This window comes from Biomphalaria glabrata, chromosome 4 (assembly GCF_947242115.1).
Source record: "Biomphalaria glabrata chromosome 4, xgBioGlab47.1, whole genome shotgun sequence".
In the NCBI taxonomy this organism is placed as follows: Eukaryota; Metazoa; Mollusca; class Gastropoda; family Planorbidae; genus Biomphalaria; species Biomphalaria glabrata.
This window is the reverse complement of record NC_074714.1, coordinates 34,436,056-34,450,577: the sequence shown is the minus strand read 5'-3', so window position 1 is coordinate 34,450,577 and position 14,522 is coordinate 34,436,056. Positions and strand designations below refer to the sequence as shown.

The 14,522-nt window shown below is 30.6% G+C and overlaps 1 protein-coding gene across 1 annotated transcript in view; it reads left to right on the top strand.

Moving 5' to 3' along the window:
- LOC106070466 (uncharacterized) overlaps window positions 1-13,179 on the top strand; it is a 36,753-nt gene extending 23,574 nt beyond the window's left edge. The window contains exons 9-14 of the mRNA XM_056027305.1: window positions 2-206; window positions 1,365-1,475; window positions 1,821-1,950; window positions 2,102-2,273; window positions 3,418-3,608; window positions 10,600-13,179. Coding sequence (XP_055883280.1) covers window positions 2-206; window positions 1,365-1,475; window positions 1,821-1,950; window positions 2,102-2,273; window positions 3,418-3,608; window positions 10,600-10,745 — 955 coding nt within the window. The 3' untranslated portion in view covers window positions 10,746-13,179. The remainder of the gene's footprint in view (window position 1; window positions 207-1,364; window positions 1,476-1,820; window positions 1,951-2,101; window positions 2,274-3,417; window positions 3,609-10,599) is intronic.
- The last annotated feature ends 1,343 nt before the right edge of the window (window positions 13,180-14,522 follow it).

Here is a 14,522-nt window from a genome sequence, read left to right as displayed (position 1 = left end):
GATGTCTTGTTGCCAACTGCCCATTTCTTTACTATCCAGAAGGAGAAAATGTGAATTGTATTAATTTAAATAAATTTAAGTCAGCGGAAAGCATAAGTGTACCAGGAGTAAAAACAGATGAAAATAACATAGCTGACATCTTTCTGAACTTTGCTTTCCCTGGAAAAAATGAAACACCTGGTTCTGCCAATGGAAGACATTTTGTGGTGAGTTTATAAATAAAATATATTATGATTATTATGAAAAGAGTGAATTTTATATAGTAAATAACTTTACTGACTTACAATATGCACTAATGACAATTCAACATTATCACTCTCAGACTAGACCACAATCAGTACAAAGTTTTAGCTATAGGCCTACAGCTATGTGATTGTCACAATAATTTAGATTAGATTTAGATCCAAGTAAGAGATTGTCAAAATAATTTCTTCATTTCTAGATCTGGATATGAATTAGGAGTTTAAGATGTTTCACATAATTGAAAATTAGAATACAAATGATCAAATTTGAGCAATTAGTTCACATTGTGAAAAAAATCAAGAACAAACATTCATTTAAATCAGGTATTCGATATTTGATATTATGTGTTTTTGGCACATTGGCACAATTTAGGCCTTGTCGTGCCCATAATCCCTCAAGGGTTACTTCCCCTTTATAGCTCAAGAGCTAAATGTTATACAGCTAAGTTATTAAAAATAAGGTCCATTCATAGCTAAAATAGTAAAAATTTATATAATTTAATAAAAAATCTGTTATAAATATGTATATATTTACAATTACTTTGCCCATTTCAAAATCACATTTTTTTAATCAACCATACCTCCTGGATAAATCCCAGTATTTTACAAAATTTATATTAATTTAGAATATCGCCAACAATCCTTAAATGATATGTTTCAGACTTATTTGCAATAGAATTTTACAAAGTTGTATGTGGTATTTTCATTTTTTTTAAATTTCTAAATCAAGTGCTTAGACAATTGATAGATCTTTCCCACATCGTATTAATTAGTTATGTTAAGCTCATAAATACTACATCAACAAAACAAACTTAACCAAAATTTTGTAACATAGGCAAAAAATTTTCAAATTGAATTTTATAAACTAAACATAAACTAAAATGTGATAATTTAAACTCTAGCTAATGGTGATAAAGTGAGTTCAAGTGATAAACACTAGCTAACAGTGATACAGTGAGTTCATGTGATAAACACTAGCTAATGGTGATAAAGTGAGTTCATGTTAACTGAATGACAGTGACTAAATCACCTATTTGAATAAAGACCTTATTGTACAATAAATTGAAACTTTTATTTTTGCATTTGTTTCATATTTAAGCCAATCCAATATATTTTCTGCAGATGCCTCATGTTTCTGCTTTGACACAGTGGAATGAAGTCAAAACATTTTGTAAGCCAGATGAATGTGGTGAAGACAGAATATGTAAATGTACCTACTCCCTAGAACTCCAGGTTAGTAGCTCAGACACATTTTATTTTTATTCCAATCCTTTAGAAACTACTTGCTTTTCATGGGTTCATCTTGTAATACTAAACATAATGTTAGGCCTATACAGTATTAAAATTCAATAGTTTTGGTTCCTTTAAAAAAATTGCTGATTAGAAAATATTTAAACATTTATGATTTATCAAAAAAACAGAATAACTATTTCCAAATTACAAAAAAATATTTGTCTGTAGGCCTATTATAGGCCTATGTCTTATCTATGAAACCCTTCTAGTAAACTATGATATTTAGACTATTTTTTAATATGCTGTAAATATGTATGAAATTGTAAGAACATTTTTTTTCACTAGTATAATAAAGTCTACCAACTAGTTCTTTTGAACATGGGACAAGGTAAAGGCTGGGCGCACCCAATGCACTTACATGGTCATAATTTCCATGTACTCAAGATTGGATATCCAGAATATGACAATGTCACTGGTGAGACTAACTGAAATCTTTGTTGGCAATTGATTGATGTATCATAGTAAAAGACAGTTTTATTCTTCTAATAATGTTCAAAAACTTAACTTCACATTTTTTAAATTCTTAAAAAAATTATTGTAATAAATTTATTTATATTCCATTTTAGGGCAATATTCTAAAGAAAATTTAGATGTAGACTGTAGAGGAGATCTTGACAGAGAGAAAAGTTTTTGTAATTCTGCTACTTGGACAAACCATTCATGGGGAGGTAATAACATTCCAGGTCTTCAACTCAATCATCCTCCAATAAAAGACACAGTTGTTGTTCCTACAGGAGGGTAAGGTTTCTAGTATTTCATTTTTAGGCAGACTGTGAAATATTTTAATATGTTAATAATAATAATATATATAATAAGACTGTTTAACTAGGCACTAATTATGAAAAAGTCTTCTAGAAAAGAAAAGAGAAAAAGTCCTAATTAGTAGATTAATGACAAAATAAAATTAAAAACAATATTTCCTATTAATTTTACAAACTACAGATATTCAAAATAAACTATAATGATTTCCAAACAACAATTATGTGTTAATGTAGTGTAGATCCATGTTAATAAAAGATTAGGACTATACAAAGTCAATGTTTATCTGGTTGATTCAGGCAACCTGTTTCATGCTCTAATAGCACTAGGGAAGAAAAGACATTTTTACAAATTATTCCTAGAATTAGGAACCATATATATATATAAACCTGTGATTAAGATTTTAGATTAAGATTAAGACAGGATTTTAAAAAGAAAATAATTTTTAAAAAACTATTTTAACAAATTTACAAAATGCTTTTAACAAGTGAGTATGTAACAAGAGTAACAATATTTGTAAAACTATCAGTAGTCTGAGAAGACGTCAAATAGTTTAGTAACAATAATACATAAAGTTTAAAAAAAAAATACATCTCTAATGAAAATAGAAAAACATAACTTTACATAATACTAAGAAATAAAAATCTATTTCCTTTATGCAGTGACAAATTCATTTTAAATATTTGCTTTCCAAATACTATTCAAGCATGAAATTAGCTCATGCCTTAACTAATCAGAAAAATCTAAGACTTTATACAGTTTAAATCATTGATAAACTTGCATGACAAGTTTAATGCATTTCTATTTTTAAATACATTATAATTTCTACATTTGATGAAAATTCTGTAAAATACTAGATTAAAGGAATTGTGTTATTTAAATTGTAGGCTACCATTTAAACTTTGAATTATTATTTTAATTAACTATTGTGTAGTTTTCTTAATGTAGTGGAATATGATAATTTGATAATAATCAATTTCCATTTAGAATTCTTTCTGGTTTTACTACAGCATCTCATTTTGTACATAGAAATATATTTATTTATATGAAATCTTTAAATGGCTTTAAAAAAAATGAATAAAAATATTTCCTCATTTAATATTTTTAAATTACTTCTTTTTAGATATGTAATTGTTCGATTTAAGGCAACTAATCCTGGATTGTGGATAATGCATTGCCATATAGAATTACACAATGCAGATGGTATGGCTTTATTGTTCAATGAAGCCAAAGAGTTACATCCCAAACTTCCCGCAGGCTTACCACAGTGTGGAGATTTTATTTACACTAATAATATGGAGGAAGAAAATAAAGGTAAATTTTTTTTTTAATTTTAATTCAAATGTCCAGTTATTTTGATTAATCATAAATATCATATTGTCATTAATTATTGCTACATTAGTATTAGGTGGTTCTTCTTCTTCATCATTTTCATTTTTCATGTCAGAGGGTTCAGATCAGTAATCCTATATCTGAGATGAACTGCGCAGTGGTTTCCAGATCAGGCATTTCTGATGACCCAAATTAATGTTTAATGTCTTGCCTGAGAAAATAGTTTAGTTGAAGAGATAACAAAATCTTTGTTACCAAAAAATTTTCATTTACAAGTTGAAATAATACAAGATTGAACACGCTAGATATCAAAGGGTAAAATACATATAATCCAAATTGAATAATAAATTCATCAAAGTAAACATAATGTCCTCACACCATACCAACATGGCTTTAGGAAATATAGATCATGTGAAACACAACTAATAGAACTAATTGATGATTTTTCAAAAGGTTTAGATAATAGTGAACAAATAGATGCTATCTTACTAGATTTTTCTAAGGCTTTCGACAAAGTTCACCACCATAGTTTGCTTAAAAAATTAAAATATTTCGGCATTAATGGTCCACTGCATCAGTGGATTAAAGATTTTCTGATAGGGAGAGAACAAACTGTAATAATAAATGGCTATAAATCAACACCGATAACAGTAAACTCAGGTGTACCTCAAGGAACAGTCTTGGGTCCACTACTATTTTTAATTTACATAAATGATTTACCAAATTGCAATACTTCAGGAACAAAAGTCAGATTATTTGCAGACGATTGCATAATATATAGAACAATAAAAACAAAAAAAGACACAGATATTTTACAAAGAGAATTAGATGAATTACAGAAATGGGAATCAAATTGGAGCATGTCTTTCCACCCAGAAAAATGTCAGTTTTTAAGAGTAACAAAAAAACTAAAACAAATTAATTCCACTTATCTTATTCATGGCAAACCAGTAACACAGACTAAAAACGCAAAATACCTAGGTGTTATAATAAATGAAAAACTGTCATGGAATCCACATATTGATGAAACTACAAAAAAAAAAACCAAACAAAGCATTAGGATTTATTAAAAGAAATTTCTATAAATCAAATAAGAACATAAAACTAAAATGTTATTTAACCTTGGTACACGTTAGGCCAATAATAGAATATGCATCCTCCGTTTGGGACCCATCAACTCAAGAAAACATTAAGAAACTGGCGATCGCCCCCCCCCCCCACTCGGCCGACCCCCCGAAGGGGGGGGGGGGCGGACGAATTTTAGTATGGAATTCACACAATTTGTATACAAATTTATTACTTATGTTAATAATATATACTAATTATTTATATTTCAACCTATTTTTTTATTATTTCGCCCCCTCCTCTAGTATGTTGACCGATTTGGTGGTGTCGGGAGGGGGCAATATAATGGTATCAATCCCGCCCCCCTCCCCATACACTTTCGAGTGGGGGGGGGGCGGTCCAATTTATTTGTAGAAATCACAGCTTGCTAACAGAATCAATTAAATATCTATATGATTAAAACTTGTTATTGATATTTTAACCGATCTTTATATTATGTCGTTCCCTGTTTACCGTTTGGGGTTGGGGGGGGGGGGGGGCGAATACCTCTACTGCCCTTCCCACCTAAACCATTTGAGTGGGGGGGGGCGGTCCTACTTTTATGGAGAAATCATAGTTTGTGAACAAAATTAGTTGAATATCTATATAATATAAACTACGTATTGATATGTGAACCCATTGTATATTATGTCGTACCATACTCTAATCTCAAATTGTATCATTAGTAAATTTAAATGAAAAAAAGGTTGCACCAGGTGGGAAGGGCGATATATGCAATTGCATTTCCCCCATCGGACAAACCAATACTTTTTCTTTTAGTATTATAGTTTGGAAATTACAAAATGTAAAAAATCTGCCACTAATATAATTTATATATACTATAAATTAAATTCTTATATCGAGTCGCCCTACTTTTTTTTTTTTTTATTCTTTAATGCCAAATGCAATCTTTAGCAGAAATTATAAAAAGGAGCGAGGATTAATCGTTTTCATTATACCACCCCTCCCATTTCCAGAGTTTATGTAATTTCACATGAATTTATCATAATTATTTTAAGAAAGACTTTGCATTGGAAAAGTTAGAATTCAAACGAAATTTATTTTTCAGTATAAGAATCATGATTGAGATGAGTTCTAAACCGAAAAAAATACATTTATAGTCGCCTTTTCCCAACCTTTACTCAATCGGATATTTTTCTAGTTAAATAAATTTGGGACTATAACTCACAACTTATACTACAATGTTATTGAATATTATTTATCGAATATTTTTTTTTCGGCGGCGATCCTCAAACACAAAATCTAAATATGTGGGGTATCTTATCTTTTCAAGGAACAAATCGGTTTTATTTGCAATGTTTTAAGGGCCTATACATTCATATTAGAATATCTTTCAAGTACAATATTATTCAAAAGGTCCTTTTTTTTTAATATTATGAATAATGAGCTTTAGGTCAGGAGAATGCGTTTCTGCAGTGAAAAATGCCAGAAAACGCTTTTGGCGTTGGGGCTTCGCCCCGAACTTCATTGATGAATGATGAGCTGTATATGTCAGGAGAATGCGTTTCTGCAATGAAGAATGCAAGAAAACGCTTTTGTCCTTTCGGACTTCGCCCCGAACTCCATTGATGAATAATGAGCTGTAGATGTCAGGAAAATGCGTTTCTGCAGTGAAGAATGCAAGAAAACGCTTTTGTCGTCGGGGCTTCGCCCCGAATTCCATTGATGAATAATAAGCGTAGATGTCAGGAGAATGCGTTTCTGCAGTAAAGAATACAAGAAAATGCTTTTAGCGTCGGGGCTTCGCCCCGAACTTTATTGATGAATAATAAGCTGTAGATGTCAGGAGAATGCGTTTCTGTAGTGAAGAATAGAAGAAAATGCTTTTGTCGTCGGGGCTTCGCCCCGAACTCTATTGATGAATAATAAGCTTTAGATGTCAGGAGAATGCGTTTCTGCAGTGAAGAATGCAAGAAAACGCTTTTGGCGTCGGGGCTTCGCCCCGAACTTCATTGATGAATGATGAGCTGTATATGTCAGGAGAATGCGTTTCTGCAGTGAAGAATGCAAGAAAACGCTTTTGTCGTCGAGGCTTTGCCCCAAACCCCACTAGGGAACCTTATAGCGTTGCCCCACTTTTTCGCCGAAGGTTGAGAAATGCTGCTTTTTTAAATTCTCATATATATATATGCTTTTACTGGGCGTTAGGTTTAGGGTTTGGAAAAAAATCGCCCCCCCCCTCCAAAGTTCTGGATCCGCTAGTGAGTGAGATTCATAACAAACGAATATTCACATTTGACTAGAGTAACACCTTTAGTAAAATCACTAAATTTAGAAAGCCTTCAGGACAGAAGGCTCAAAAGTAAAGTAGCAATCATACATAAAACACTGAACCATAATCTTCAAATACAAAAAAAAAATTTAATAAAATACTCTGAAAGACACAAAGATAAAGGCACATTCCTAGTACCATATGCTAGGACAAATTTGTACAAACACTCCTTCTTCCCTAGTGCTATTAGAGCATGGAATGGGTTGCCTGAGCTAGCCAGGAAAACCAGTGACTTGGCTGAATTTAAGTCATTGGTTATTATGCATAACTAAATGCATGACGCGTAGGACGTAATCATCTTCTTTTTTGAAGTAACGTCTGTATTATAGAAGAAGAAGAAAGTACATTTAACATTGAACCTGACACCTTTGAATTAGATTGATTTATGGATCCCAAACCAAACTTGTTTCCCCTATATATAGAAACTTTTGAAGTGGAGAAAGCATTTTTCTCTTTTTTTTTTTTCTAATTAACTCTCTTTCATTCTTTGATAAGTTTAAAAATTTTAAACTTCTAGAAAGCAATGTGTAAATAAACTTCCTGTGGCAACCTTTTAATGCATAAACCATTTGACAATTATAGGTTTCCTGTTATTTTTGCTATTTATTGTTTAACATCTGGTTCTATAATTTTGATATAAAGATTTAATTAATAATAGAGGAGCCAATAGAGTCTACATTAAAGTAGAGCTAAAAATAATCATTATAGTCTTATTAAATGACACAAAAATATGTCCACCTTTTTATACATTCATTTAACCTAAATCCCCCCCCCCCCCCCCAAAAAAAAAAAAACAACCACTTCTTAAACCCTGCTGTGGTACTAGAAAAAAATCACTGCTTTCCCTATAAACAAAGCCATATCGAAACCATTCTGGGGTCGTGTGGGGTAATAAGGTTTCATTGGGTAGATTACCCTACTCACACTCGCCCCTATAAAAACGTTAATGGATCGGTGTGGGATTTTAGTTATTGGGCCGTTAACGTCTTTCCGCTTTCGTGCCGGTGTGGGATTTCCCCAATCACGCCAGAACCAACATGATGAAATCTTTATTATAAAATAAAAAACAATATTATGATGTTTTAAAATTTAGTGTTAATTGTCTTAAAGCTAAATTTTGCGTTAAATCCTTTATGTAAGTAATATTAAGATTTAAAAAAATAAATAAATAGGGTTCTAATGGGGAAATCCCTAAGTGCCCTAACTGGAATAGTGAAGTTTTACCCGTATGGGCCCAATGCAGACTTTTCGTAATCAAATAGTGTATGTGTGTGTGTGTGTCTGATTTTTTAATGTGCACACTAAAAAAATATATCTATATCTAGTAATATTTAATCACACATAGAATCTAAAGGAGAAAATATTCGTTGTTTTTTTTTCTAGATTTAGATTTAAAAAAAAAAAAATTATACATGTTAACATTTTTTTCGACCAATGAAAAGAAGCTTTTATTTCTTTTAAGCTCGCGATATTCGGCACAAACTGGATTATTCAGTCTTCACTCTAGAACGTACACACGTGAATCAATTTAGAGCTAGCTAGATCTAGACAAATCTAGATCTGTTTAGTTATTAGTTATACTAGAAGTTATAGAGCTATAGATCTAGGTCTAGTAAATCTAGACTTTTATTAATTTAATAGATCTATTATATGAGCTGTACTTCTTGATATCATAAATCTTATATATGTTCTTCAACTCATGCCAGCACTGGCAGCAGCCATATAATACTTAAGCCTATCATAAATACAGAGGACGAATCTCTAAGTACTCTAACACTACTAAGAGATCTAATCTAGATAGTAGTATTAGTAGATTAGGTCTAGACTTAGAATAGATATCTAGATAATCTAGAATGCTTAGAATCTAGAGATAGATCTAGATTCTAGATCTCTCTAGACTAGTTTTATTATAATATAGTTTAAATATAGGCATAGGCTACTACTAGATTTAGATCTAGTATGATATAATATATATATTAGAGTCTATATCTAGACTTGAGACCTATTAAATAAAATAAATCTAGATCTAGACGACTTAACTTAAGGGATTAACATGCATGCGCATGCGTTATGACTAGATTTACTATTTAGAATAGATTCTAGATCTAGAATCTACCATGAAATGCATCTGCAGCATAGAATTAGATTTAGTTAAGGACTTACTAGATCTTAAATCTAAATCTACTACCTTTTACTTTAGGGCAGAATATTAGATTATTAGATCTATATGCCTATCTAGTCACGTAACCGTAAACTAATACTGGTAATACTGGTACCAAGAAGTCTATATTAAAATTTACATGCTGGCTGTTTAAAGTAATCAAGTTTTTTTCTGTCCGTTATATAATCAAAATTGACTTTGAAGTGATCACTTTGATTATCTGACACAAAGTGACATTATACCAAAATGCATAACCTTTTACTTTAATTTGTTGCCCAGTTGGGGCACCACATATCAACTGTCGACTGTCTTCCTCCATTCCTCTGTCTTTTATGTTGTCTTTCCATCATTTTCATTATCTGCCTCTTCTTCTTTTCCTGTAACTGTTCATTGAAAGAAATCTCTGTGAGCACAGAGGACCTTGTGATATGGCCATTAAGTTTTAGTTTGCATTTTTTGGTATTGGTCAGTAGGTTATCATGGGTCTGATTGGCATTCTTATCATGATTAGCATCTCCAATAAGTTTACTTATTGCATTAAATTCACTGCCTTGTTTTTCACAATCAAACAAAAAAAAAAAAACTTTTAATAAAGTTCTCTCCCTTCAAAAAAATAAATTTGATGACAAAAGTTTATTTTCACAGAAACAGCAAAAATATGTAACTTGAAAATACATAGAAGGTTAATGTTTGAGATTAACCAATTAAAAAAAAAACAACAATATATTCAATGTTCTATCTTCTTATCTTATCTAATAAAATACAGATGTTACTTCTAAAAAGAAGATGATTATGCCCTACATACATTGCTTGGTCAATATATTCATGCATGTTTATCAATTACTTCAATTCTGTTAAGTAACTGGTTTTCCTCTCTGTCTCAAGCAACCCATTCCATGCTCTAATAGCACTTGGGAAGAAGGAGCATTAGTACAAATTTGTATTTGTACTAGCACATGCTGTAGTCTATATGACCCTTGGCTCCACAGTAGGGTTAAAATACAGCTTATCCCTTGTGTTATTTAATTTAAACCTTTTTGCTTTGTTTCCTTTTTATTTTAAATTAATTATAATATAAATATTGTATGTTTATAACTAAATAATTGCATGAAATGAGGAGCATTACAGATTTATAAATTATAAACTAAATTCTAAATATTGTCTCAATTTTATTCCAATCATTTTCATTGTATTTTAAATTAAGTAAAGTAAAGGACCTTTCTACAATTATGGGACAAATGATGAAAAGGTCTTCTATTTTTATGGTTGAAAGTTAAACCAGGGTGTCTTTACCAAGATTCCAGCCCAAGACTCTTCAATTCAGAAGCCAAGCCCCTTATTATTGTTGTGGTGAAAAAAAAATTGATCTGTATGTTGAGATAAATTAATAGCCTTTATCTTTTCATACATTACAGGAGAAAAACATGAGAAAGTACTTTATGCAGTCATTGGAGCTCTAGTTGCTGTCATAGTTATCCTTTTTGTAATAATATTTATAATCAAAAGAAAAAATCATAGTAATATGACTTCATTACACTCACGCTATACTGAAATGAGGTAACATTGTGTTTAGAAAAACATCAACAATATTATAACAGTTATGTCTTTTTCTTTTATTTTGCTAATTAAATGTATGAGAAACTAGTTTATATATATATATATATATATATATATATATATATATATTAAACCTGCTAAGCATGAAGTCTGACATTCTATAGAATGACTAGAACTATTGCAGGTTGAAATTTTGATTTAAGTATTTATTATTAACATAAGTTTCTAAGAATAATATTTCTAGGTAGGGAAATTACCCATTCAGAAGGTGTTACATATTATGTTGTCTAAAAGAAGGAATAAAACAATGATAAGATTAATGACTAGTGAGAAGGATTCACATGACTAGAACTTGATTTATAAGCTGCAGTTTCATAGGAAATAGTGAAACTGTTTTGTAGGATTTGATAAAGTTGTTTTCTACTTTGCCTGTCTGAAAAAGCCAACGTAATGCTTTGACTTTTCATTTTGCATAAGTTGAAGACACATATTGAATTTAAAATAAAACTTCATCTTACAAAATGTTTGAATGGACTTAATGACAAAAAACAGTGAATTTTATTTGTCTTATTATCTCAACATTTAAATTACTTCATCTAAAAATAGGAATAGTTTAGCAACAAATAGATATATAAAAGGTTATAATTTAGAGACTATCATTTAATTTATGAAAAGGATATTATATCATATCTGTCAAATGCTTGAAAACTTTTTATAGATCTGCAAACATTATAGGAATTAAAAAATAAATAAATGTGGTAGTGAAATAGTTGCACTAAACAGGCTAAACCAATTTGGCTTTAAAATATCCATTGGAAGAATTATCTATTTTCTTCAACTCTTTCATTATTTATCGTAAATGAAGTAAAAGTACCCTTTCAGACTTTCTGCTCTATGGTAACAGATGAAATTCATCTGTTTTTCTGGTTCTGACGTGTGACCAGTACAATTGCCTTTACTTTTTCAATGATGATTGGAGTTGGGTGGCTTCAGGGTCATCCTATAAATCCTGAATTAAATCCCAGTCTTCACTCAAGACTCCTCAGTACAGAATCTAAGTGTTTTACCACTCAACCGCCCCATACACCACTTCTCATTAGCCTTGTCTTTTGAGTCCAAAGTTAAATGAGGAATGCTGTATTTCCTGTGGCTATGCACCCCCCACTCTGACCTACATATTTTGCCACATCCAGGGCAAGCATAACCACTCATTATTATAAGTTGTAACGTACATATAATATCTGTCCAATATTTTGTATGACATGCTTTAAATGTAAATATTTCTGGATTCAAAACATCTTTTAAGTAGATTTGAAATTCTCTAAGATTGTATCTAAAAGATAGTTGTATTTTTTAAATTATTAATTCAGAAATTAAATTGGTTAGAAAGTAAATTTATGTTATAGAACTTATTGAGAAGTTAATTATAAGAAATATATCTTGAGTATGGTATTTACTTTCATTGTAAAATTGGTATATGAGTATTAGCATACTATTTATTAATCTAAGCTGTTCATAAATTCTTATTTCTTGATGTAGGTTTTTATTCAATGATTTGATTTCCATGAAATTTGAAATGTATTTTGTAATGTTTATTTGTTGCAATGTTACTCAAAGAATATACCATGGAAGTATTAACATTTTTAAAAAAAGTCAGGAGTACTATACTAGAGACAATAATTTTAACGTGGTGCTGTTAAAACTTAGCCATTTATTACTCAAATATTAGGTCACAAGAGTATTTGTATTTAACAAGTCATCGGTCTATGCATTAATACTTGATTTCTCTATTTGTTGTCATTTTACACTTATTTATCAAAATTATGTTTCTATGATATTATTTATATGTAGGCCTACATTTCTATATTCATGTAATAATAACTATTAGGATTGCAACATGTCTTTTTTTTTAAATTTTTGATAATGTTATTGCTATTTTATTTGATACACACATATGGATTTGAATCTTTCTGTTAAAAAATGTTATGTGTTTCTGTAGATATCCTGAAGTTGGATAATTGTGACGTACTCATACAATTATTTTAAGGTTAAACCTGTGAAGAAAGAAATGGTAGAAGATATATAGTGATTCAAAAAAATTATTTTTTTTTTATAAAAGTAATTATCATTATTATCCTTGGGGACATTTTTTATATTATCATAATAAAACATAAGTTGGAAAGAAAGTTGGATTTTATTTAATGAGTTCATTGCTAAGGGAACAAAAGAGAGTTTTTAAAAATAGTTTTCTTAAGAATTTGTTTATTAAGTTGGTCATAGTTAATTCTTAAAAGCTGCATTTAGGTTTTTACTAAGTTTATTTTTAATGTTCAGATTTTCAAACCAGGAGATGTTGAAACTTAAATTACTGCAGATGTGACCTTGGCAAAACATTGACATAACTTTTTTGTTTACACTAAAGAACATTTCCTTTACTATTCTTAATCCTTGTTGTTCTTTTTTGTTATTACCAATGTTTGCAGTGAAATTTAATTTATCGTCAAAGACAGTACCAAGGTACTTAAGTTTGACTAAGGAATAATCTTGTGTTTAATTATATTAAACCAGAAAATTTGCTTTTTCTACCCATATGATGGAAGAAATCAAATAGTGAGATCTGAGCAAGCCAAAGAAAACATAAAAGATATGTTTGCACTGTTAAAGGGTGTCACTTTTCATCATCATCATCTGTCTCTAGACTTTTATGGTAGTGGCGCTGTAACAGTTCTGGATACCGAATCCCTCCACTCTTCCCAGTCAGTAGCTGTTCTTAGCAGATGATCAGAAGAAAGTCCAGTCTATTCTTTCACAATGTCCAGCCAAGTTTCCTTTCAACAAACATTTCTTTGTGCTCTGTCCATGCCCCTTCAAGGATAACTTTTAAAAGTGAGTTTTATCTTACAATGTCTGCCAAATTTTTCAGCTCCCTATTTCCTCATGATGGCAGATGCCATTTTATTTCTTGTTATGTTTCACCCTAGGTATTTAAATAAGTCAACTTCCAATGTTAGGCCATTCAACTGTATGCAACATCTCTCCACCACAAACTAATAGGCACTACTTTGCTTTTTTTTAGTACTATTTCCATGCCAACTGTTCTAGCTGCAGCATCTAGTTTTAAAGATCTTGGCCTACATTTTATCCACTGAGGTCTATATCATCTGCAAACCCGAGATTGGGAATAGGTCGCCCATTTATAGTTAAGCTAGGAATAAATCATTTTAGAATTGCAATTAGAATGTGATTTAGAAATGTGTTCAAAAGAGCTGGGGAGAGCATTCATCCTTGCTGCACTTCTTTGGATGTCTTACAACTTTCTCCACATTTAACTGAACTACATTTAACTGAACTACTGCATTGTAGATAAAAGGCTTTGATAACTTCAATGTTACTTTTAGAAAACTATTTTTGATACAAAAAAAATAACTACAAAAGTTTGAGAAAACAAATGAAAACATTAAAATACGTATGGACAAATAAAACTGAAACAACTATCAAAGAACAAAGGCAAAAACTCATTTTTAGCTGTCCCCATAAGGGGAAAAGCCGCTAATAGGTTTGTGCAAAATGTCCCTCTGTCACACTCAGATCTCGAAAACTAGAAGAGAAATGAAAAATATTTTTTCACCTGGCGACGCGGCTTGAAAAGCTTAGGTGCCACTGCTACTTTTGGTTTTCTAAAAGCAAACCGTTTAATTTATAAAACTAATTATGCAAGTAATTTTTTCTTAAAAATACACCAATTCTAAAACAATTGCATAAATGTGAGGGAGGTAATGTT